The sequence below is a fragment of the Chlorocebus sabaeus genome, chromosome 10, assembly GCF_047675955.1.
Source record: "Chlorocebus sabaeus isolate Y175 chromosome 10, mChlSab1.0.hap1, whole genome shotgun sequence".
NCBI lineage: Eukaryota > Metazoa > Chordata > Mammalia > Primates > Cercopithecidae > Chlorocebus > Chlorocebus sabaeus.
In genome coordinates, this window is record NC_132913.1 from 56,391,815 (window position 1) to 56,418,545 (window position 26,731).

Genomic DNA, 26,731 nt, shown 5'->3' on the forward strand with positions numbered 1-26,731 from the left:
CTTCTTGGCTTTTATGAGCTATTCAAGAGAGCTTTAGTCATCACGTTGTGTCACAATGGGAGTGACTCACAGAGCAAGGAGAGAACCTGAGGATTCCTCACACATGTAGTACTCAGAGCTCTACAGAAACCCAGGCACCTCAACCTCAAGAGGATCAGCCTGGCCAGGGTGGCACAACTCTTCCTTCCCCGTGCACAGCAGGAAAGCTGCCGTCAGCTGAGCAAGTCCACCAACAGTTTCTGTGTCCCACTTCATCTTTAATAAGGTAACTGATGACAGTTTTGTCATTTATTCTTTTATTTATCACGTCAATCTAAACTTTCTTCGATTTTCCTCACTCTTGCAGAATGAATCAGTGGTCTTTCAAGCTGTGGTCAACTGTCGCTACTTCTTTTAATGTAACACATTAGAATGCAGTGATGGGAGCTGGGTCCATATCACCATAGAAGTGACCTCAGTGTGACCTGGGATCTTGCCAAACTCCTCCAGGACTCTCTTTGAATGTCCTTTATGGACACTGGGACACTAGGGTGTCCCAATTCAATTCATATTTTGTTATTTTCTCTGGGCCTTCTTGACACTCTCTGTGAATATATGATTAATTGGAAACTGGAGGGGGAAGTCTCCAAAAAGCACCGGAATCTTAGATGAGTTTCTTATTGAAGCAACAGATTCACTGTCAACTGCAGGTCTGATCTGTTTGTCTGTCTGCTTTATCAATATTATCAGATGTGAGTTTGCATAAACTGAGGGAGAAAATGCCTTGTAGGTCATGAAAAGCAGGGAAATTCCCAACAGTTCATATTTGATCCCTGGATCCTGGGGTGGCAGCAATAAGCCTGCTTCAGATATTTGCTCCCCATTTTATGATGCGATGGTTTGGTTTTTCAAGTGATGATACAGCTCCTTTCTCAATGACTTGATGTTTAGGAGGTGTACTTCAATAATTACATTTTAAAATAAACAATCAAGTTAGAGTTGTACAAATGGCTCTGAAATGTCCCGCTACACTATTAGACCAAGGGCACAGATTGTACTTCTGTACTATTTATCCCAGTACCCTCGGCATATATTAACTGCTCTAAAAATGTCCTTGGCTACATGCTGCATCAAATGAAAGTTAAATGTTAGACCACATTTCTATTCTATTTTTAATATTCAAAGAGGGTGCTCAGATTTTAGAACAAATCTCAATGCTTAAGTACACACAAAAAAATCATTAACTCATACATTTCAAGGATAGGAAATGGGAACTGGTATTAAAACTCTTATAACAAATGTCACTGTCTTAAGGGACAGTGTTTAAAAACTCAGACCTTTCCTTCTGCTGAAAGATCACGGTGGCTGAAATGTGCTGAAGTTTTAAACACACTTTTGGAATCTACACAGATGTTCTATGCTCTAAGCTTTCCTTAAAGCCTTGTGACTACAAATGATAATTGTACACAACATATAATCTTTCCCAGCTAGCAATTTTTACACAGTGACCATAAATAAAGTAATCATAGCTTTAACAATAATTCTTAACCTGCTAATACTGTCAGGAAACATGGTCAAAATAATAAGATCTAGGAGGGACTTGGGATAATTAATGAATAGTTATGGATGTGATGATGAATTATAATTTAAAAGTTTTGAAGGAAGGCAAAAGAAAATCAGAGATGCTTTTATCCTTAGAACTAAAAATGCAAAATGTAAATCCAGCAGATAATCCCTACATGAGGCAGTTGGTACACCTCTGCTAGGAGAGAGGGAAGCTACGTCCTGAGGAGGCTGTCTGGGTGAACCAGTAGTGGAAGTACCCAAAAACTCCAAGCCTCGTTGTCCCACTACCCAAAGCACAGTCTGACTGCCAAGGATTACCTACCATCCTCAGGGAAGCAGGAATCAAGGGCACTGTAACTAACCAGAGGAGGAGCTTCTTCATCCATTGAGTAAGGGAACTTACCCTCCCATGACAGTAAATACCAACTCAATTATATCATCAGCAGCATAATAATTATTATAATTATTATTTCAGTCAGACTCTCAAAAACGCATTTGTTGCTTAATGCAAGTACATTTAACGTAGGGTCCCTTAGCTCTATTAAAAAAATGTTTTTTCAGATTTCTGGGTGGACGATTTGAACATATTTTTCACAGAAATATAATTTTTTAGTTTATGTCAGTAGGTTCCAGTGTTCATTTTTTTAAGTATGGAAGAAATCTCTAAAAGCCACTTGAGTTTTTTAAAAAACAAAGCAAAACAAAAACCAGGTTTTTTTTTGTGTGTGTTTTTTTTTTTTTACTTCAGTGAAAAAGAAAAAATGAAAAAGGAATGTTGTGTAAGTTAACCAGGTTTACAATATTCAAATATACAAGGGGCATGCATGTTCAGTGGCTTTCAGTATTTAGAAAGTCATGCAAGAGATCTCCAAAAAGAGAATACTTTAGAAAATCATTGCTCAACGCTTTCTATTTGATGTATTTTGGTAAACAACATAGTTGTTGATTCAACTTGGGCCACAATTGCAACACATTGGAAGTAAATAAAGATTCTACAAACTCCTGACAGTGTAGTTGACTAGCTTTAGTATCGCTTTCTAAAAGGAAACACTTCATGAAGTTATGCGGAAAAAAAATCAACTGGTCTGGGCGGAACTATCTAGAAAGAACTCTACATTGCTTACAAAAAGTATACTTTACAATAATATTGAGATATTTTCTGTTCTTTTATTTTTTAACTGTGTCATTTATTTTTAAGGAACAGAGGAAGGTGAATAAGAGAAGTGAAATTAATCCTATTTTTAACTTTTTTACTCGGAAAAGAAACTCAGGAAGAAAAAGTTAAGAAAAGCGGAAGTGATCAAGGAGAGCACTCAAGTTGCAATATTTTCCTTTGGCTGCTGACAGGCAGTTACTATAAAGCATTGAGCATGGGGTATGAAAGACAGAACTAGTTCTCCTTTCTTGGTTTCTTTTGAATCTTTGTGGTATGGTAGAGAACTTTTGATAAAGTGTTCTTGTGCCTGCTGTCGACTGATAATGTGTTCATCTCTTTGCAGTTCTGCCTTCTCTTTTCACACAGTTTAGAGTTCAGAGATTGAAGTTTTAGTTCTGGTCACTCTCTGGCAAGTGACCATAGTTATGACCTCTACTCTACACCAGAAATATCTTGACAATTACATGAGATAAATATTACATAAACACTTCCCAAAACTTTGTAATGTTATTGAAATTGGAAGTGTGAATATTATATATTATTATAATTTCTATTATCCTTTTGCTCCAGCGATTCAGAGGTCTCAAAGATTAATCCAATTATCACTAGAACTCTGGAGCTAGAGTGGAGACTTCTTTCTTTCCTTCCTCTTTTCCTTTTTTGCTGTACAACATTTACTAAATATCAACATAATGCCAAGTATCATGCAAGGAACTGCTAATGTAGAGAGGTGTATGCATAGCCCAGAGTTGAGTGGGAATACAGACTGAAGTGGTAGAACAGAATGGTCTGGGTATCAGTCCTGAAATCGCCACTACAACTGTAGCTGGAGTCAATTAAACAGAGTTTCTGGATGTGTTTCCTCCTCTATACAGTGGAGATAATTTTATTGTAAGGTGTAAATAAGATAAATATTTATAGATCCTAGAAAAGGGCCTACAACATGTTAGGCACTCAATGAACCATAGCATTATTATCATTCCTCCCTGACTTGGTCAACCAGGAACTTGAGAACCATAGATTTGCTAGGAGGATATTTTGAATTCTGTAGTGTCAGTTGGCCACCTACCAAATGGTACCCCCAGAGGAGCTGGGGGTCAACAGCATGGGGTAAACCTTGAGGGAGGGAACAGATGGGAGGTGATTAGATAAAGAGATTTGGGTGAAGACACAAAGCCAAACTATATCAGCCTCCTATCCTCCTGATGACAAAAAGACATTTTAAAATATTTATATAGAGAGAAATTAATGCTTGCAGCAGCAGGATATGAGTAATTTTTATAAGTAACCTAACTTTTCCACTGAGGCCATTAAAAAAAGAAACTCATCAATGTGACACTACCAAGGAGCCAATGACTAAGTTTCCAGAAAAGTAGTTCTAGGGCTATGATGTTCTGGACTCCCAAAACTAGGAAGTTCTAGAACAGTGGTTCTCAGCTGGGGGATATTTTGTCCCCAGGGGACATTTGTCATTATCTGGAGACATTTTTGGTTGTCACAACTTGGGGAGGGGTGCTACTGCTCACTAGAGAGTAGAGGCCAGGGATGCCACTAAACATGCTACAATGCATAGGACTAACCCCACAACAAATAATTACCTGGCCCAAAATATCAAAAGTACTCAGGTAGAGGAACCAATGCCTAAATATGAGCAATACCTAGAGCAGACTGCCTCATAAAGTGAAAGCGATTCATCCTGCCATGAAGATAACAAGGTTCTTACTGTAATGGCAGACATTAGGTCATTTTACTTCACCCAGTACTCTCCAAGGCAGATGTTGTATTTCTATTTTACAGGTAGGAAAATGGAGGCTAAGAAAAGTTAGTTTGTCCAAGGGCCCTCTGACGATAGTGAAACTGGGATGGAACCTCTGCCTGCTTGCTTCTGAGGTCTGGGCTCCTAACTACTGCCTCCTGCCTCGAGTCAAGAGATTTATACGCTATTAAGCAATGTGTTGTGCAATAAATTGGAAGACACAGCAGATAAGCAAACAACTCAAGCAACTAGGTCAGTTCCTGGAGTTTCTGAATTGTTGGGACCAACGGGCCATGCAGAGGTAACCACAGCTGGCATAGTGTGGTTGAGGTGGCCCTATTAGCCTTTTAGTTGCTGTTACTCATTTATTTCTCAGTGGTCAATGAACCAATTGCCTATCAATCAGCTTTGTGTATAGGTCACGTTCCCATGGCTCTGACCCAGGTTACTGCTCAGAGGTGACATCTTGGCTAAAATATTGCTAGAGGTCAAAGATATGTGTGTGTTTGTGGTAGATTTAGTCAAGTGGTCTAGAGGAATGTGAACCTTAGAGACTGAAGAAGAACCAGCATTTTTGGACAATAATACTTGGGGTAAGGAGAGTGTTAGCAAAACTCTAGGTTAGCATTGACAGTCCCTAGGATTCAGACTGTAGGCCTGAATGACCCTCAGTCCAGAGCTGTACCAATGAGGACAACACATTTTAATGTGAGTCCATTCTTAACAGCAAAAAAGTTCCTCTTTACTTGTCACCGGGGAAAAATGGGTTTGCATAGAGAAGGTGCAGATTGAGAGGGAAGCAGAATGGATGAGAATTAAAGAGGGAATCCAACTACTTTGGTTTGAGCTTTTGTTCTTCTTTGGTACTTGTAGAGGTGAGCTTACCAAAGCGTAGATGACAGACAATGTGGTATACAAGTTACTATACTCCAAAATTCTGGGGTTCTTACTTATTTTGTGCATGACATCCAAAGCAGCCCAATAAAACCTTTTCACAGAAAAAAAAAAAAAAAATTTACTCTCCTTTGCCAAATTTTTAACTTTTTTATTCAGAAATAATTTCAGAATTATTGAAAAATTTAGAGGCTAGGACAACCCAGATTACTCAAATATTAACATTTTACCACATCTGCCTTCTCATTCCTCTTTATATACACAGGTGCATGTATGGTTTTAATATGTTTATTTATATACATATCATTATTATTTTCTTAACTGTTTGAGAGTAAGTTGAAGACATGATGCTCCTTACTTTAAATACTTCAGTGTGTATTTCCTAAAAAGCAGGCCATGCTCTACATCATCATAGTATAATTATCAAAACTGGGAAATTAATATTAATGCAATACTATTTATCAAATTTTAAGATCTTATTCAAATTTCACTTGCTGGCCTAATAATGTTCTTTCCGAAAAAAGAAAAAAAAATTTTGATCCAGGATCACATGTTGCATTTGGTTGTTGTATCTCGATGGTCTCCTTCGATCTGAAATGGTCCTCAGTCTTTCTTTTCCGTCATGACTTTGATGTTTTTGAAGAGTACAGCCATATATTTAGTAGCACTGGAAGACGTTTCCCCATGCATAATTAGCTTTGGATGCTCCACAGAAGAGCTGTTGTGTCCCTCCCTGTGCGCCATATCAGAGGGCATGGGACTCTGGTTTGCTCCATAACTAGTGATGTGAATCCTTATCACTTGGTTAAGGTGGTATCTATCAGATTTCTCCACTATAAAATTACCATTATTCTCTCTTTAATTTGAAAGCACATGACAAGGAGATTGAGATTCTATAATTACTGCCTGTCATCTGAATTTGACCGACTAGTTTTGGCATCCATTGATCATTCCTGCCTGAAACCATTGTTGCTATGTCAGTTGCCAAATGGTGATATTCTAATTCCAATTCCATCATTCCTCTGACACTTATTAGATGGCATATTAATTCTAAGGAAAACTTCTCCCTTTACCCTTATTTATTGATTGATTTACTGCAGAATGGATTCATGAATTCATATCTTATTCAATGAGTTATTATCCATTATCACTATTGGCTTTGATGTTCAAATTGTCTCATACTTTGCCAGTGGGAGCCCCTTCCAGCTGACACCTATGTACTAGTGATGTATCTCCAGCATTCATTGAGCACTTACTTACTTGTAGCATAAGATGCTCCAGGCTTATTTTGTACATTCCCATCCAAGCTCAGCCCTGATGTCAGCTTTTCCAAAGAACATGAACACAATGTTTAGAAATTGGTATCTGAGCCCTTGGTATGTTCATTGCTATTGGAGTGTCATTATTTCTAGCTCATCAGGTAGATCTAGAAAGTTACCTATCCATTTCTATATTTACTCATATTTAAAACCAGGTGTTCATGCTGATTCTTCCAACTATAATCCCACTCCACAGGGTTCATTCCAGTCTCTCCCTTTTCATATTTGCTACTCCTCTTTCTGACAGTGTGAAGCCTGGCTTCCATCATCCACAACTTAGTTACAGTTGACCCTTAAACAACACAGGGATTAGGGGCGCCAGTGCCCCATTCAGCTGAAAATTCATGTATAACTTTTGACTCCCTCAAAACTTAAGTCACAGTCTACTGTTGACCAGAAGCCTTACCAAAAACATAGTCAATTAACACATATTTTGTACATGTATTATATACTGTACTCTTATAGTAAACTAGAGAAAAGAAAATATTATTAAGAAAAGCATAAGGAAGATAAAATATACTTACTATTTTTAAAGTGGAAGTGGATCATCATAATGGTCTTCATCCTTACCGTCTTCATGTTGAGTAGGATGAAGAGGAAAAAAGAAGAGAGGTTGGTCTTGTTGTTTCAGGGGTAGCAGAGGCTGAAGAAAATAAGCACATACGTGGATCCAGGCAGTCTGGATCCAATATGGGATCCAAACAACCCATGTTGTTCAGATGTCAGCTGTGCTTATTTTCTCAATCAAATAATTGGAAATATTAGGGTTGTCTGTTTTCTAGTTCTGGTGGAGGCATGGATTTTATGTTATTCTATTTGTTCTTCTCTTTGAATTGTACATAGTTTTTGGAGTATGTCCTAGGAAATTTAGATTGACATGACTGTCACTACTACAGCTACCTCAGAAGTGAGAATACTTTTTTAACACTTGAAGTGAAATACATAGTATTACAAAAGAAACCTACGGTATTGAAATACACCCAAATATTTACAAGCTTATTCTATTAACATGGTGGCAGGAACAATAACCACCACAATTTTGAAGTAGTAATCAGCATTAATCATATTTTGAGATAACTCCAACAAATGCAATGTAACATGAAAATATTTGTTATTTCTATAGGTAACAAAATCACAGACAATAAAATACTACTGTGGCTTGTTGTTTCTTTCACAATTGAAGATTGTGCTAAACTTCAGTTACAGTTCAGAAAAAAAAAAAAAAAAAGATGGGATCATTTTCCCATCCAAATGGAGAAACCCCTGAATTCTATCCACAGACTCTCTCAGAGCTCTAATGGCACCTCTTTGCCTGAGAAGCTTTCACAGATGCCCAAATCATCTATCCAACTGAATTCAATCCCTTTGGGGCTGGTAACCCAGTTTCATGCACAGGAACAGAACATACCCTCCTTGTGGTTTCCCTTCTCCCATTCCCTCATCTACTTTCCCCTCTGGGACCTTGTGTCAGTTATTATGCTATAACAGAGGAGGCTATAAGGGGAGATGACCCTGTAGCCACCACTATTTCAGACGTCAGATGTTGCTTTTGGCCGGTGGACTTTTATCCCTTCCTCTCAGCAAGCATGGGCAAGGTGTGAGGTGTTGACTTTATCAGCTCAGTTTGTCAGCCTGGACACTTCTCAGCCCACCCCAGAGTGGAGTGCTCCAGTCCCCAGAGCCCCTCATCTGTCTCCTACAGTGGAAGGGCACAGCACTCCAGTCCCAGTGACCTTGGCAAATCGCTTTGTTGCTTTGAGCCGGTTTCTGAGGCAAATAATATGCCCTCTCTAACTCAAAACGCTGTTGAGAGAACAAAACGAGACCTGTGTGTGAAAGCACAGCGTAGAGTGCCTTACTAATGTATGACATTCTTTTACTGTGACTCCCTCATGCATACCCCTGGTAAAAATGACAACACAAAAACTTCCAACCCCCTGCTCCAGAGAACATAAAACCCCACAAATATTGTCTTCTTCAAATAATTCCCCTGGGAGTTTAGATTGCAATGAAAGCTACAGAATCCATTCAGAAGATGTATTAAACATTTAGCCATTCGGTGATTATTTACTGAAGCGATTTGAGCAAAACACTATACTAGTTGAATCTATAAATATAAAATTTCCTTAAAAGGTTTAACTATGTAATTTTGCAAGAGTTAGTTATACCACTTCCCTTCCCATAACTACACATTTGTAATATATTTGAGAAGGGGAAATCCTGCTACGTGGACATTGATTTGCAACAAATTATAACTCCTACACAGAAAAGAGTTGGAAAAACTATACCAAATTATTAAGCCATGGTAATCTACTACTTTAGAAATAGTCGTAGTTATACCACAAGAATCAAGTAGGTTCTCCAAACTTAACATATTTTAATACTCCTCTGACTTAATTTTTATCAATTGACAAGTCTTTTTTTTTTTTTTTTTTTTTTTTTTTTTTGTGCAATGGCGCAATCTTGGCTTACTGCAACCTCTACCTCCTGGGTTCACGATTCTCCTGCCTGATTCTCTAGCCTTAGCCTCCCGAGTAGCTGGGATTACAGGCACCCACCACCACACCTGGCTAATTTTTTGTATTTTTGGTAGAGATGGGGTTTCACTATGTTGACCAGACTGGTCTCAAACTCCAGACCTCGGGATCTGCCCGCCTCTACCTCCCAAAGTGCTGGGATTACAGGTGTGAGCCACAAGGCCCAGCTGAAATGATAATTCTTTTATCTCCTTTTTTTTTCTTTAGCTATAGATCTTCTGGGGGAAGAAAGATAAAAGCAGAGCCCAAAATTTTCTTGAGAAGTGAAGAAGACATTACATTGATTTTTTTAAAAATCTGAAATAGTCTGTTTCTCAAACAGCAGTAAAAATAAAGTGTGTGTGTGTGTGTGTGGTGTTTAAAATTCTGTGTGCATGTTTATATTTCTTGATATAGAAAGAAAACTTTACATATACAGAAAAAAATGGGGAAAATGCACTAAAATATTGAATTAAGTGTTATAATCATTACTATCTTCTTTTTCTCTATGTTTTTTCTCGAGGATAAATTACTTTTATAAGCAGAAAAAAGTATATGATTTTTGAAAAGGATTCAAAGGAAAAATCAGGAAATAATATTAAGAAAATAAAGTCCAGGCTGGGCACGGTGGCTTACACCTGTAATCCCAGCACTTTGGGAGGCCGAGGCAGGCGGATCACCTGAGGTCAGGAGTTCGAGACAAGCCTGGCCAACGTGGAGAAACCCCGCCCCTACTAAAAATATAAAAATTAGCCAGGCATGGCAGTGGATGCTTGTAATCTCAGCTACTCGGGAGATTGAGGCAGGAAAATCGCTTGAACCAGGGAGGCAGAGGTTGCAGTGAGCTGAGATTGTGCCACTGTACTCCAGCCTGGGTGACAAGAGTGAAATAAGAAAGAAAAAAAAAAAAAAAAAAAAAAACCATGAAAAAAGGGGAGGAGGGGAGGGGAGGGGAGCGGAGGGAGGAAAGAAGGAAAGAAGGAAAAGGAAAGAACGAAGGAAGGAAGGAAGGAAGGAAGGAAGGAAGGAAGGAAGGAAGGAAGGAAGGAAGGAAGGAAGGAAGGGAGGGAGGGAGGGAGGGAGGGAGGGAGGGAGGGAGGGAGAGAGGGAGGGAGGGAAAGAAGAAAAGAAAGAAAGAAAGACAGAAAGAAAAAGAGAGAAAGAAAGAAAGAAAGAAAGAAAGAAAGAAAGAAAGAAAGAAAGAAAGAAAGAAAGAAAGAAAGAAAGAAAGAAAGAAAGAAAGAAAGAAAGAAAGAAAGAAAGAAAGAAAAGAAAGAAAGGAAAGGAAAGGAAGGAAGGAAGGAAGGAAGGAAGGAAGGAAGGAAGGAAGGAAGGAAGGAAGGAAGGAAGGAAGGAAGGAAAAGAAAGAAAGAAAAATAAAATAAAGTTCAAAGTCTATAAACTCGCTTGGCCTCTCAGTTCCTTTTTGAACTCAGTGTCCAGGAACAGCCATGATTCCAAAAGCATCCGCAAGTTCTGAACTTCAACTCAGGGCCTACCGATTGTCCTCTGTGAGGCATTTAAAGCCCCTCTTGAGTCTAAGGTGGGTCAAGATTGAGGGCAAAGATATTGTGTGGACACTGGAGGAAGCTTTTTGGGTCACAGAGGAAGAAAATAAGGTTTTTCCCACATGTGGTGCTCTCTTTAGCCCCTCTCCCTTCCACAGGCTAGGAGAGCCAATACAGATCTGCTCCTCTGTGGGGAGGGAGCTGATGATCTCATTCTCTTGGGCTGCCCCATGGCTATGAGTGCGGAGGGCTGGGCTCATGGTACTCAGACCTGAGGCAGCCGGCCATACAGCCTTGGTACCCAGGCATAACCCTCAGGTTCTTGTTCACTTCCTCTTTCTGGATGGCTTGCTTTTCCCTGGCACCAATACCCCATGGTAAGAGTGATATATACGGAGGGGAAACGCAGATGCAGGCTTCTGAGGAAAGGGAAAGAAAGCCCTTTACCTGCCTGATTTTAGGCCCTAGGCTACCTCTAGCCCTGACAAAACTAATTTTCCAAGTAGTTCTGCTGCACGTATGGTCAAAGCTTCAGCTTTACAGCATGCATTTGCTTTACTTTATCCTCTGTCCATGTGATTTTTTTCTCACAGGAGGCTAGTGTTCACAGAAGACAGAATTTGGGGATGTGGGAGTCTGGTTTGGAACATGGTGCATTGGCCAGCATTTCTCTCTCAATTGCTTCCCATTTATCTTGCTCTTTCTTGGTGAACTCACTTGCTGCCTCCCACTTTAATACTCCTCTGCACTGGGGTGTAATGATCTCAGAGTTGGGTTGAAGATTGACATTAACCCATTTAAAATAAGAAAATGGAAGCCAAGTTGGGAATATCTTCTTAGTGGCAACACCAAAATGCTCTTCTTCTTCCAACAGTTTGAACATAATTGGGAGTCTGACAGAACAATTAAAATTGAATTATTGTTTCTAATAGATTTTAAGCCCATTCTGCAGTAGAATTTCATGAACTAGCAAGAGGTAAGATTTTACTGTGAGAATCTGTCTTCCTGATGGACGAGTTCACTCCGGAGATTAATACCATCACTCCACACAGCTCCAGCTGGCCATGTCAACTCAATGGCTTGTGTCGATTTTGCCATGGCTCCCACCTCCCTCTCTTCCATTTAATTTCTCTGAATACTACTGGGTTAGTTTTTGTATTATTTTAGAGGAGCAATTTATCATTTAAATGGCCATCTTCCCAACAACCAACCAAGTAAGAGTTGTTGTTTCTTTTTCTGTTTATCCACACAAATGCATTAAAATATCATCAGTCCTGGGTTACAATGCCTTGGTGGTTCTAATTTGAATTTTCTTTTTCACTTTGAACACTCAGGACACCATCTTCTTTTATTATACAAGAAAGGAGTGTACCTATCACACACAGGGGGAAAATGCTCTTTTGGGTGCTAGGCTTCCTAATCCTCTGTGGTTTTCTGTGGACTCGTAAAGGAAAACTAAAGATTGCAGACATCACTGATAAGTACATTTTTATCACTGGATGTGACTCGGGCTTTGGAAACTTGGCAGCCAGAACTTTTGATAAAAAGGGATTTCATGTAATCGCTGCCTGTCTGACTGAATCAGGATCAACCGCTTTAAAGTCAGAAACCTCAGAGAGACTTCGTACTGTACTTCTGGATGTGACTGACCCAGAGAATGTCAAGAGGACTGCCCAGTGGGTGAAGAACCAAGTTGGGGAAAAAGGTGAGGGACATGAAAGTGGGGAGGATGGGACAGGGATAGGGGACAGGGAAGTAACTAAGCTAAATAAAATGTGCTCAAGTTTTAAATGGCCTTTCGAGAAAATGTCTCCTAAATACCGGCTGTATACTTCTCTAATCTTAGGATAGCTTCTGAGTAGTTCCAAGCACAGGCTGTCTGTGTGCATGAGAAACACAGCCCAGAAGACCCTTGGGCCTAAGTCTCAGTGGGTGAATTTGGGGCTGAGATGAAAAGATTGACTTTCCAAGATCTTCTCCTGTGAAGCGCTATTCCCCCCTGTCCCATATACAGCAAATGAATTTAGATTAAAATGTACAGGAGAATATGGGGGCAATTCCTAAATTGCCATCTGAATACCTGGGACCCACTTCTCACTACAAAATGATTCTAGAGCTCACATATTTTCAATGGGCAAGGTTGAAAATGGCCTAAGAATTTGAGTGTGAGTGTCTTACATAGTTAAGGTAGAGTAGTGAGCCATTGGATGTTCATTCTGCAATAGATTGTGCTGTGGTGACTGCATTCTGAACTAGAAGAAATTTTATTGGCTTTGAATGAAGAGTGAAACATTCTCAAGGATTAAGATGTTGGGATTCACAAAGAAAAAACAAATGTTTGTGATTTTTTTTCTAGTACATCTTGATCATATAGCTGAGACTCTGAAGCTCAAAAGAACGATTTGATAAGGCTTCAGTTTTTAACACTTGAATTCCAACGCCTTTAACAATACTAAATGTTTCCCATTTTAAACAAGCCAAGTGAATGTCTCAATTCTTAACCAAAAATAAATGTGAAATAGATTGATATCACTCTTTGTCCATACAGAACATTATATAAATATTCTCTGGCCTTACCATCTAGCAAGGGAGGAAAAATAGATCAATTTACTCCACATCTTAGATTAAAAAGCAGAAAGACTCACTCACAGAGTTTCAGTATTTGACATTCAGAACCAGAAACAGAGTAACAGTGAGAACTTCAACTACTTCAATTTAGCCTCCCACCCTCTCTGCTATCACTTCCCAAAACTGCAAAGTATTTCAGAGTAGGAAAATAACTTCAAGGAGGAAATGGCACCATTGTGCAAAGCAGAGGCTGTATGTTCATCAAAGGTGGCAAATAAGTACTATCTTACCACACCTCTTTTCTTCCCTCTCTGTTCTAGGTCTCTGGGGTCTGATCAATAATGCTGGTATTCCCGGTGTGCTGGCTCCCACTGACTGGCTGACACTAGAGGACTACAGAGAACCCATTGAAGTGAATCTGTTTGGACTCATCAGTGTGACACTAAATATGCTTCCCTTGGTCAAGAAAGCTCAAGGGAGAGTTATTAATGTCTCCAGTGTTGGAGGTCGCCTTGCAATCGTTGGAGGGGGCTATACTCCATCCAAATATGCAGTGGAAGGTTTCAATGACAGCTTAAGGTAAATCAAATTAATTGACTTATTAGGAAACAATAGCTGCAAACATTTACTGAATGCTTATGTACAAGACATCCTATTTAGTACCTTTCAAAAAGCCTACCATATTTATCTCTAATTTTTGTGGGTATACAGTAGGTATATATATTTATGGTTATATGAGATATTTTGATACAAGCATACAATGCATAGTAATCACATCAAGGTAAGTGGAGTATCCATCACCTCAAGCATTTATCCTTTCTTTGTGTTACAAACAATCCAATTATACTCTTTTAGTTATTTAAAAAACTATGATAAATTGTTGACTGTAGTCACCCTGTTGCGCTATCAAATACTAGATCTTATTCATTCTATATAGCTATATTTCTATATTTCTGTACCCCTTAATCATTCCCCCTCACCCCCACTACCCTCTCAAGCCTCTAGTAACTAGTTCTCTATTTTCTGTCTCTATAGTTTGTTTTAATTTTTAGCTCTCACAAATAAGTGAGAACATGTGAACTTTGTTTTTCTGTGCCTGGCTTACTTTACTTAACATAATGACCTCCGGTTCCATCCACGTTGTTGCAAATGACAGGATCTCCTTTTTTATGGCTCAATAGTAGTACTCCATTGTATATATGTACTACGTTTTCCTTATTCATTTTTCTGTTGATGGACATTTAGGTTGCTTCCAAATTTTGGCTGTTGTGAACAGTGCTACAACAAACATGGTAGTGTGGATATCTCTTTGATATATTTATTTCCTTTCTTTTGGGTATATACCCAACAGTGGTATTGCTGGATCATATAGTAGCTCAATTTTTAGTTTTTTGAGGAACCTCCAAACTGTTTTCCATAGTGGTTTTACTAATTTACATTCCCACCAACAGTGTTATGAGGATTCCCTTTTCTCACGTCATCACCAGCATTTGTTATTACCTGTCTTTTGTATATATGCCATTTTAATTGGGGTAAGATAATATTTCATTGTACTTTTGGTGTGCATTTTTCTGACGATCAAGGATGTTGAGCACCTTTCATATACCTATTTTCCACTTGTATGTCTTTTCAGAAATATCTACTCAGATCTTTTGCCCATTTTAAGTTGGATTATTAGACTTTTCCCCATAGAGTTGTTTGAGTTCCTTATGTATTCCGATTTTTAATTCCTTGTCAGAAGGGTAGCTTTCAAATATTTTCTCCCATTCTATGGGTTGTCTTTTCACTTTTTTGATTGTTTCCTTTGCTGTGCAGAAGCTTTTCAAATTGATGTGATCCCATTTGTCCATTTTTGCCTTAGTTACCTGTGCTTGTGGCATATTGCTCAAGAAGTCTTTGCCCAGCTAATTGTCCTGGAGAGTTTCTCCAATGTTTTCTTGTAGTAGTTTCATAGTCTGAGGTCTTAGATTTAAGTCTTTAATCCATTTTGATATGATTTTTGTATGTGGTAAGAGATAAGGGTGTAGTTTCATTCTTCTGCATGTGGACATCCAGTTTTCCCAGCACCATTTATTGAAAAGACGGTCCTTTCCCCAATATATGTTCTTGACATCTTTGTCAAAAACTAATTCACTGTAGACGTATGGATTTGTTTCTGGGTTCTCTGTCCTGTTCCATTGGTGTATGTGTCCATTTGTATGCCAGTACCATGCTGTTTTATTTGCTATAGCTTTATAGAAAATTTGAAGTCATGTAATGTAATTCCTCCAGTTTTGTTGTTTTGGTCCAGGGTGGCTTTGGCTACTCTGGGTCTTTTATGTTTCTATATAAATTTTAGGATTGTTTTTTCTATTTCTGTAAAGAATGTCATTGGTATTTTGATAAGAATTGCATTGAATCTGAAGACTGCTTTAGGTATTATACACATTTTAATAATACTGATTCTTCCAATCCATGAACATGGTATATCTTTCCATTTTTTGTGTCCTCTATAGTTTTTATTGCAGAGATCTCTCATTTCTTTAAGTTAACTCCTAGGCATTTTATTTTTAGCTATTGTAAATGGAATTACTTCCGTGATTTCTTTTTTGGATTGTTTGCTGTTGGCATATAGAAATTGTTTGCTGTTGGCAACAGAAATCTTTTTTGGATTGTTTGCTGTTGGCTACTGATTTTTGTATGTTGATTTTGTATCCTGCAACTGTACTGAATTTATTTGTTCTAATAGTTTTTATGTGTGTGGAGTCTTTAGGTTTTTCCAAATATAAGATCATATCACCTGCAAACAAGGATAATTTGACTTCTTCCTTTCCAAATTGGGTTGGAGCTCCATTGTATGTTATTTGTTTTTGAGGAATCTCCAAACAAATCTTGCTGCTTTTAAGATCCTTTCTTTATAATTGACCTTTGGGAACTTGATTAATAAATGCCTTGAGGTAGTCTTCTTTGGGTTAAATCTGCTTAGTGTTCTATAACTTTCTTATACTTGAATATTGATGTCTTCCTCTAGGTTTGGAAAGTTCTCTGTTGAATAAACTTTCTACCCCATCTCTCTCTCTCTCTACCTCGTCTATAAAGCCAATAAGTCTTAGATTTGCCCTTTTGAGGCTATTTCTTAGATTCTGTAGTTATGCTTCATTCTTTTTTATTTCTTTTTCTTTTGTCTCCTCTGACTGTGTGTTTTCAAATAGCCTGTCTTCAAGTTTACTAATTTTTTTATTTTGCTTGATCAATTCTGCTGGTAAAAGACTGACACATTCTTGATTATGTGAATTGCATTTTTCAACTCCGGGATTCCTGCTTGATTCTTTTTAATTATTTCAGTCTCTTTGTCAAATTTATCTGATAGGATTCTGAATTCCTTCTTTGTGTTATCTTGAATTTCACTGAGTTTCCTCAAAAGAGCTATTTTGGATTCTCTGTCTGAAAGGTCTCATGTCTCTGTCTCTCCAGGATTGGTCTCTTGCGTCTTATTTAGTTCATTTGGTGAGGTCGTGTTTTTCTCCATGGTCTTGATGCTTGTGGATTTTTTTTTTTTTTTTTTTTTTTTAATGTCTGTGCATTGAAAAGTTAGGTATTTATTGCAGTCTTCACAGTCTGGGCTTGTTTGTACCCATCCTTCTGGGGAAGTCTTCCCAGGTATTTGAAGGGACTTGGGTGTTGTGATCTAACTTTTTGGTTCCTGCAGCCATATCTTCATTAGGGGGCACCCCAAGCCCAGTAAGACTGTGCCTCTTATAGGCTCACAGAGGTATCACCTTGATGGTCTTGGATAAGATCCAGAAGAATTATCTGGTTTACCAGGAAGAAACTCTTGTTCTCTTCCCTTACTTTCTCCCAAACAAGTGGAGCTTCTCTCTATATACTGAGCTGCCTAGAGCTGGTGGAAGAGTGACACAAGCACTCCTGACCACTATCATTGGGACTGCACTGAGTCAGACCCAAGGCCTTCTGTAAAATTGCCTGGCTACTGCCTGTGTTTATTCAAAGCCCTGAGGCTCTACAATTAGCAGGTGGTGAAGCCAGCCAATAAGACTTATGTCCTTCCATTCAGGGTGGCAAGGTCTCCCTACCCCTGGGTGGGGTGTCCAGAGATGCCATCTGGAAGCCAGGGACTGGAGTCAGAAACCTTAGGAATCTATCTCATACTCTATTCTACTGTGGTTGAGCCAGCATCCAAACCACAATACAAAGTCCTTCCCACTTTTCCCTCCCCTTTTCACAAGCAGAGGAATCTCTCACCATAGCTACCACCATCTCAGGCCTGCAGCAAGTACTGCCTGGCTATGACCAATGTTTACTCAAAGCCCAAGAGCTCTTCAATCAGCTTGTGGTGAATGTTGTTAGGCTTGAGACTCTCATTTCAGGGCACTGGGCTCCCCTCTGGCCCAGGATAGGTTGAGAAATGCCATCTAAGACCCAAGGCCTGGAATTGGAGACGCTAAGTACCCACTTGGTGCTCTACCACATTGCGGTCAAACCAAGCTGGCACCTAAGCTGCAAGACAACGTCTCCTTTACTCTTCCCTCTCCTTTTCTGAAGCACAAGGAGTCTCCCTCTGTAGCCATCACAGCTGGGAATGTCCTAGGTCACACCTGAGGCCAGCATGTCTCTGAGTCTCACCCAAGGCCCATGGTGAGTACCTTGGGTATTTATTGCTCCTGATTTTTCAGGGCCCAAGGGCTCTTTAGTCAGCAGGTAACGAATTTTGCTAGGACTAGTTTCTTCCCTTCAAGGCGGAGGGTTTCCTTGTGGCTCAGGACAAGTCTAGAAATGTTGTCCAGGAGGTAGGGCCTGGAATAGGGGCCTCAGGACTCTACCTGGTTCCCTATCCTACTGTGGCTAAGCTGGTATCCAAGTCACAAGACAAAGTCCTCTTTATTCTCCCCTTACCTCTCCTCAAACAGAGGGAACGAGTCTCTCCCAGAGCTGTGGACTGTGCTGTCTGGGGCTGGGGGAGGGGTGGCACAAGCACCCTCTTGGCTGCCCAAGCTGGCATCTTACTAGGTTGCTTGCCCCCCAAGTCTACTGTCTCTGAGCTCAGCACAGCACCAGGACTTGTTCAGGAATTGCAATCCTTGTGACCTGGACTGCCTTTCAAGTTTATTTAGAACCCCAGAGCACATGAGCCCACACTGTTGAGGCTTGCTGGCCCTCAGGTTCTAACTACGGAAATGGGAAAGTCCTCCTCTGGCTAGGGCTGGTCTGAATGCTCCCTCTATGGGTGCTGGCTGAGTTCTGCCCGGTATTGCTTTCCACTGTGACAGGACAGCACTGAGTTCCAATGCAAATCCCACAATCACTGTGCTCTCCCCCCACCTCAAGTACTCAGATTCTGTCTCCATGCCTCACAGTTGCTGCTGGTCTATGGAGGAGGAGTAGCATCAACCATTCAAGACTGTCTTTCCTACCCTCTTCAGAGCCTCTTTCAGTGATATGAAGCTAAAGTTAGGGACTGTGATCACTCATCTGATTTTTGGTTTTCTGAAGGTTTTTTGCGTGAAGGTTGTTTAATTTGGTGTTTCTGTGGGGAGGATGATCAGTGAAGGCTTCTATTTGGCCATCCTGCTCCACCTCTACCCTATTTAGTACTATAAGTTATTCCCAGTGTATAGATGATGCCACTAAAACTAACAGAGGTTAATTCATTTGTGCAAGGTCATCCAGCTGGTAAGTGGTAGACCTGAGATTCGAACCCAAGTTTAACTCCTTTTCACTTTTTGCCTTAATACATGATGCTTAGAGTGGCAGCGAATTTATATTCAACTGGTCAGTTTGTCAAATAGTTAGGGAATCATATAGAGAGGCTCGATCAGAATAGGCTTCTCATTGGTTTACTGTCAGTTGCAGACACAACAGTACCATCCTATTTTAACCTTCGGTAGAAAACCGTTAGTTCTTAAATAGCTCCATGCATGCTGTCCAAGCTTTATAGCTTCATTCCGTGGGAGAGACTGAGGGAAGTGTGCTTAATCCATCTTACCTGGAATCAGAACTTATCACCATCAGTTCAAATCCCCTAAAGTACAAGTGGTTCTTTCAGTCAAGATTCTGGCAGGAAATGGTGGCACATTAAAACTCGGTAAAAGGCAGAGTATGCTTAAAGGACTTATAAACGTGTGAGGTATCTACTGAAATCTCAAAGGATAGAATCTATGGGCTAATGACAGCAGGGGTATTTCTCTTCAAAGGACTGAAGGGACAAGGAGACAGGGCAGTTTCCAGAACCTGGAGACACAGAGGCTGGTGTCTTCAGTTAAGGGATAAAAATAACCAGTGTTGACACCACAGGAGGATAACTAACCTGACCCCCTCACCTCTTTCCTGATCTCCCACTGGCAGTTTCAATAGACTGAACTCAACAGAAGCCAGAGGATACTTAGTGCAGGTAAGACTCCCAGAATATGGTGCAGACAGAGGGCGGAGGAAAGAACTAGAGAAGCAAGTGGAAGATATTCAGCTGAGTGGTGCCTCAATAAAAAAGTGAGAAGACAAAGTTAGATATAGTTTTTCCTTCGATTCACCCGTTTATTTATTTGACTATTATTTGTTGAAGGCATATGCTAGAGTTTATTATCTATACCATGGACCTAGGTTTAGTTTACTAATAAAAGGTTAAAATTATTCCACTGAAATTAATAAAGATAGAGCAACTTCATTTTACCATTTGATCAGGTGGCCAAGTTTGATTCCCCTAGGAAATAAACACAAAAATATTGGAACAATTCTTCCAAAAAACTAATGTGCATTTGAATCACCTGGGGATCTTTTTAAAATGCAGATTTTGATAAAGTGATCTGGAGAGGGGCCTGAGACCATGCATTTCTAACAAGCTCCAGGTGCTGCCCATGGTTCAGGGATCACACTTTGAGTAGCAAGGTCATAAAGAACCTCCATTGGTCTCTTTGGTTGACCTTTGGTTCCACTGTACAACCAGCAGTATCATAATAAAATTTTAGTATATGTACTTAGAGATTTACTCACTTTTAAAAAAAGATTTCAGCTGAAGGGTTTGTGAACTTTGCCATGCAGCTATGCCATGCTTAAAAGTAATCAATAAAGAGTATTTTTCTTAAATGAATCATGAAACTAGTATTTTAAATGGTGTTACGTAGGTACTCCACAATCCAGTGTCAGCTCCACAATTTCTATATATAGGAGGTTTAGGGGCAGCAGTCCATCTCAGAGAGGGTTGGGGCTACTTAAAGCTGTATTTTCCCAGTATGCATACTGATTTAACATGATTTTTACTTACCTGGTAAGTTTAGTTGGAGGGCTTAAAGCCACTTGTCCCTAGTATGTTATTTTTATGAGTGGGTGGGGAGAAAAGTCTTCCCAAATAGCCTCTTGGCACTGCTGCTTCCACGATCTAGAGGAAATCAGGCAACAGATGAATACAACAAAAGTAAGTTGGGGGCCGGGCGCGGTGGCTCACGCCTGTGATCCCAGCACTTTGGGAGGCCGAGGCGGGCGGATCACAAGGTCAGGAGATCTAGACCACGGTGAAACCCCGTCTCTACTAAAAATGCAGAAAATTAGCCGGGCGCGGTGGCGGGTGCCTGTAGTCCCAGCTACTCCGGAGGCTGAGGCAGGAGAATGGCCTGAACCCGGGAGGCGGAGCTTGCAGTGAGCCGAGATCGCGCCACTGCACTCCAGCCTGGGTGACAGAGCGAGACTCTGTCTCAAAAAAATAAAATAAAACAAAAGTAAGTTGGGAAATCATCTTTTTTAATTTTAGTACAAGTCACATACTTTTCGGAATGTCTCAAGGTCAAGCTAACTAGCATTTTTAGGAAAATATATTTCAAACTTTACAATAGTAACATTGCTAAAAGGCAGAACCTAAGAAAAAATAAATTACATTTTAAATTCACTAATAGAGTTTTTAAAAATCTTATGGTGAAGAGTTCTATAAAATGAATAAATACTTCCTTATATTATATATTCCTGGTAGGAATATAAATCAAATTTAGGAAATGATTATTCATATACTGGTTTGCCATACAGGTGGTCCTGACTTAAATGTTAAACATGACTTTTCAACTTTCGTTTAGATGCATGCATTATAAACTTTTCTTAGAATTTGGAAATTTGATCTTCTACCAGCAACAATATGTACAGTACTCTCTTGCAATGCTGTGCAGTGCAGTGAACCTCAGCTCCCAGTCAGCCATTGCAATCATAGGGTAAAGAACTGCTATCCTGCAGGGCACTGTGTGGCCAGATGATTTCCCCCCACTGTGGGCCAATGTCAGTGTTCTGAGGATGTTTAACGTAGGCTAGGCTAAGCCATGATGTTTGGCAGGTTAGGTATATTAAATGCATTTTTTGACATAGGATATTTTCAACTTACAATGAGTTTATGAGGATGTGACCTCATCTGAAGTCGAGGAGCATCTGTATATTGGTTTGCTTTAAAGAAAGGGGCACCATGATTCCTGTAAAACCTAGATGCCTAGGGAATGAGTAGGCTTTTGGTTTTCTGCTGCAGCATGATAAAAAAGAAAAAAAAGAAAAAAGAAAAAGAAAAAAGCATGCTCAACAGAATAGGGAGCAGGTTAAGTCACATCAGGGATTATTGTACCATGTCCTTCAGCACATCTTCATTTGTGCTGCAATCTCCTTTATGTTGCTAGAATGGAGGTGAACTTGTCCGTCCAGGTTATCATTAGTTCATTTCACCATAAGTACTGATAAGAAACCTGTTCATAACCTGAATGTCCACTAAGTCAATGATGAGAGCGTGAAGAACACTCTAGGAAGAACAACAGTGGACTGTGGGTGGTGTCCACCCAGATCCCTTTCCTATCCTGCTGTTAACTAGTCCTCACTTCACCACTCTAAACCTCAGTTTCCTCACTTGTAAAATGAAAAGGAGAGAGAATGAGGTATTTCTTTCAAATGTACCCAAATCTGTGATTCCATGAAAAGATTCATGAGAAAATAGTCACTCAAATAGCAAATATTTTCTAAACAAACCTGAATTAAATATCTTCAATGGGTTCTTTTCACAGACGGGACATGAAAGCTTTTGGTGTGCACGTCTCATGTATTGAACCAGGATTGTTCAAAACAAACTTGGCAGATCCAGTAAAGGTAACTGAAAAAAAACTCGCCATTTGGGAGCAGCTGTCTCCAGACATCAAACAACAATATGGAGAAGGTTACATTGAAAAAAGTGAGTTTCTGGGTGGTGCCACTGTCCTCTGGAATTCTTTGTCCTGAACAGCATGAAGGAGATTCAAACACTGATGAAATAACAAGGTTCTGAGTAATACCCCAATAAGGATCTTAACCATGGATCAGGGATCACCTATTAATTTCAGTGTCATCTCTTGCTTCTGTTTATAAACATTTACTGAGCACTTACAAACTGCCAAGCTATCTGCTAAGTGTCTTATGAATTATATCATTTACTCCTCAAAAACTATTAGAGTAATGAGCAGAGGCTTGGGAAAGTGAAATGTCCTGCCCGAGATTACACAACACCTCCTAGTCATGCCTGGACCTGAGCCCAGGCAGATGACTCCAGCCCATGGTCTTCGCCTTTGCCATACTTCCTCTTTTCGTCAAGGACCAGCTGTACACTTGGCATTGTTTAAGGATTTATGGTGGTTACAAAAGATACAGAAGGTTCAGCCTCTGACCTTTAACTAGTTTACAATCTAGTTGACAACAAGAAGTAACCAAGTGAGAATGTAAAACAATGAAACAATGTAGCACACAATAAAATTGATCCTTTACTTCTCAGGTGTAATCTAACAGCCCAGAAATGGTGCTAGATGGTGTGGTTTCTAATTCCCCAGGGAATTCAGACCAGGAAAAGAGCATTGCTGGTTAAGAAACCCTAATGGGGCAGGTCAGGTTTGAATGAGACCCAAAGGACAGGAAATAATTACTTGGGTGTAAACTGTCTGGAGCAGGAACACATGGAGGAGGAGATGGAAGACACCAGGAGCCTTCCTGGTCAAGAGATTGAGTCAGAGATGGAAGAATAAGTCAGAGATTGAGTCAGTGATGGGAAAATAATAATAAAGATGGCATAATGATGGCTAACAAATAGTAAATATTTACTATGTACTTGTCACCATTCTAAGTGCTTTACATGGACATTCATTTAAAATCCCCCCAAAAACTCTATTATCATCTTCATTTTATAGAAATAGAGGCATAGAGAAGTAACTTACCAAAATTTTACCACAAGTAAGTGGAAGAGCTAGATTTGGACCCAGGCAGCCTGACCCTGCCATTTATGCTTGGCCATAGCACTATAATATGAACAAGGCATTAAGGACTTTGGTCACACTCCTGTTATCAGGCCTTCCCTTCCACCACAAACTTCCTGGGTCAGTTAAAGTTTACTTGATATTCCTCAAATACTTACTGAGCTCCTGCTTTGAGTTGAGCAGGGTTCTACCTAACTATGTGTAGATGTGTAGTTCTATTCCTCCAAACTGTGCCCATGCCTCTTGATCAGTGGACTTGGTAAGGCAGTCAACTGTGGCAAGGTTTATGGTCAGCAGTTTTCAAGGCAGAACCAAAAGCCAAGTCAGACCCCCCTGGAGAGGTTTTTAAAATGACTGACTCCTCCAACCACCACTACCCCAGACACCACACACACACACACACACACACACACACACACGCACACATGCACACAGAGGTACACACATTATCTATATATCAACTGAAATGTCTGGTCTTAAAACACCTTAGTGCTGACATGTCACTATAGGTTTAGAACCACTGCCATCAAATGCTCTACTTTGCAGTTCCTGACTCTGAAGGTTCTATGTAGGTTCCATCTAAGACTGAACTTAATACTTCATAAACAAAACCCCTCATTTAAAAGAGCTTTCTCTGTTTGATATTGACACCGATACTTTTTAAATACCTTTAAATATATCACTGACTTCCATCTCCAATTATTTTTGGCTTGGTTCCTGGTTCTTGTGTTCTGTCTCAGAAATACCAAAAGCCGTTGAGCTCAGTTTCGGACTGGTTGTCCTTATTAGAGTTTTCAAGTCAGGACTTGGAGATGAGCCAAAGGCACAGTCCTAAAGTGACCACAAATTTAAGGTCATCTTTTCTTAATTTCCTGAGCTGGGATAGTAGGAGTTTAAAATAGCCACTAAGACTTGTTAGGTTCTTTGAACAACTTGTGGCCAGTGGGACCTGAAGTTGAAAGAAAGATCTAACTTCATAGACTTTCCCTTGAGAAGACACAACTCAGGTATGTTTTAAAAGTATATGAGAATCGTATGATAGCTCTACTTTGAATTTGAGAGGGAAATCTCTGTGCCATTTTCCATAATGGCTGTACTAATTTACATTCTCACCAACAGTATACAAGAGTTCTTTTTTCTCCCTGCCCTTGTCAATTCTTGTTATCTTTTGTCTTTTGATAATAGCCATTCTAACAAATGTGAGGTGATATCTCATGTGGTTTTAATTTGCATTTCCGTGATGGTTAGTGATGACAAACATTTTTTTTCATATACCTGTTGACCATTTGTATCTTCTTTTGAGAAAAGTCTATTCAGATTCTCTTTCCATTTTTTAATCAGATTATTTCTTTTCTTGCTGTTGAGTTATTTGAGTTTCTTATATATTTTGAATATTAACTGTGTATAAGATATAAAGTTTGCAAATATTTTTTCCCATTCTATATGTTGTCTCTTCACTCTTTTAACTGTTTCCTTTGCTGTGCAGAAGTTTTTTAGTTGGATATAATCCCACTTTTCTAGTTTTGCGTTTGTTTACTTTTGTGCTTTTGGGGTCATATCCAAAGAAATCATTGGCCAGACCAATGTCAAGAAGTATTTCCTTTATGTTTTCTTCTAGTAGTTTTTGTTTGTTTGTTTTCAATAGAGAGAGGTCTCACTATGGTTCCCAGGATAGTCGTGAATTCCCTGGGATCAAGTGATCTTCCCACCTCAGCCTCCAAAACTGCTGTAATTACAGGTGTGAGCCACCATGCCAGGCCTCTTTTAGCAGTTTTATAATTTCAGGTCTTCTGTTTAAGTCTTCAATCCATTTTGAGTTGATTTTTTTTATATGGTATAAGATCCAGATTCATTCTTCTGCATGTAGATATACTGCTTTCCCAATACTATGTATTCAAAAGACTAGGGTTCTAAACCACCACTAATCCCTTGTAAAAAACCTGCCTCTGTAAAGGTACCTTCATTCATTATTCAAACATTTCATTTGCATGAGAACTGGGATCCTTGTAGCTTTCTGAGTCGGTACATTTGGGATGATTCTCTCTTTATTTACAGATTATAGAAGCCTGTGGTATACAAGTGTGCACTCACATCCATACATGCATGCACATACATGCACAAGCACATGTGCAACCCACATTTTCTCTAGATACATAATCCCCTAAAACAAATTAGAAATCAAACATACAACTTTCTAGGCTTAGGGGCTTCATGGGCTTTATGAAGTATCATTTGCTCATTGCTCTAAAGCACTGGCTCTCAAAGTTTGATCCCTGGACCAGCAGCATCAGCATCATCTTGAAATTTGTTAGAAATGCACATTCTTGGGCCCCACCTCATACCTCAGTCAGAAACTCTGGAGGTGGAACCCAGAAACCTGAGTTTTACTGAGCTCTCTAGAAGATTCTGCTGCCCACCCAATCTCGAGAGCCGCCGGTCTAAAGAAAGCACTGTAGTATCCTTTTCTGAGGAATAGATAGTAAATCCTCAAAATGAGCCTCCATTATAACGGACAATTCAGAAAAAGTCCCCTTGTATCCATCCTCCCCTTTGCACCCTAGACTTCCACTCTGCTTTCCCCTTCTTCCAAAGAGTAAATGTGCTTTTGTCTCTTTTTAGGTCTAGACAAACTGAAAGGCAATAAATCCTATGCAAACATGGACCTCTCTCCGGTGGTAGAGTGCATGGACCACGCTCTAACAAGTCTCTTCCCTAAGACTCATTATGCTGTTGGAAAAGATGCCAAAATTTTCTGGATACCTCTGTCTCACATGCCAGCAGTTTTGCAAGACTTTTTGTTGTTGAAACGGAAAACAGAGCTGGCTAATCCCAAGGCAGTGTGACTCAGCTAACCACAGGTGCCTGCTCCAGGCTATGAGATTGGCCGATTTCAAGAGCACATCTCCTTTTCAACCCCATTCTTTATCTGCTCCAACCTGGACTCATTTAGATCCTACTTATTTGGATTACAAAAGGGAGTCCCATCATTGCTGGTGGTGTCCTAGGGTCCCTGCTCAAGTTTTCTTTGAAAAGGAGGGCTGGAATGGTACATCACACAGGCAGGTCCTGCCCTGTATGTAGGCTTTGCCTGCTTGGTATGATGTAAGGGAAATTGAAAGACTTGGTCATTCCAAATGATCTTCACTGTGGCCTACCCTGTGCTTATGGTCCCCAGCATTTAGAATAACTTGTGAATGTTAAGTATCGTCTCTTATCTAAATATTAAAAGATAAGTCAAACATT

The 26,731-nt window shown here is 39.7% G+C and overlaps 1 protein-coding gene across 1 annotated transcript; it reads left to right on the plus strand.

The window, feature by feature from the left end:
* DHRS9 (dehydrogenase/reductase 9) lies at nt 1–26,731 on the plus strand. The gene is made up of 5 exons (XM_007965274.3): nt 1–265; nt 12,029–12,399; nt 13,583–13,841; nt 22,277–22,440; nt 26,108–26,731. Exons 2-5 carry the CDS (start codon nt 12,087–12,089, stop codon nt 26,329–26,331), a joined length of 960 nt encoding a protein of 319 aa, XP_007963465.2. The 5' UTR covers nt 1–265; nt 12,029–12,086; the 3' UTR covers nt 26,332–26,731.

Excerpts from the sequence above, each read along its gene's own strand:
- DHRS9 (XM_007965274.3), top strand. The coding sequence starts at position 12,087 with ATGCTCTTTTGGGTGCTAGGCTTCCTAATCCTCTGTGGTTTTCTGTGG. Across the intron at positions 12,400-13,582 it reads GAACCAAGTTGGGGAAAAAG|GTCTCTGGGGTCTGATCAAT; the intron begins GTGAGGGACATG and ends TCTCTGTTCTAG. Across the intron at positions 22,441-26,107 it reads AGAAGGTTACATTGAAAAAA|GTCTAGACAAACTGAAAGGC; the intron begins GTGAGTTTCTGG and ends GTCTCTTTTTAG.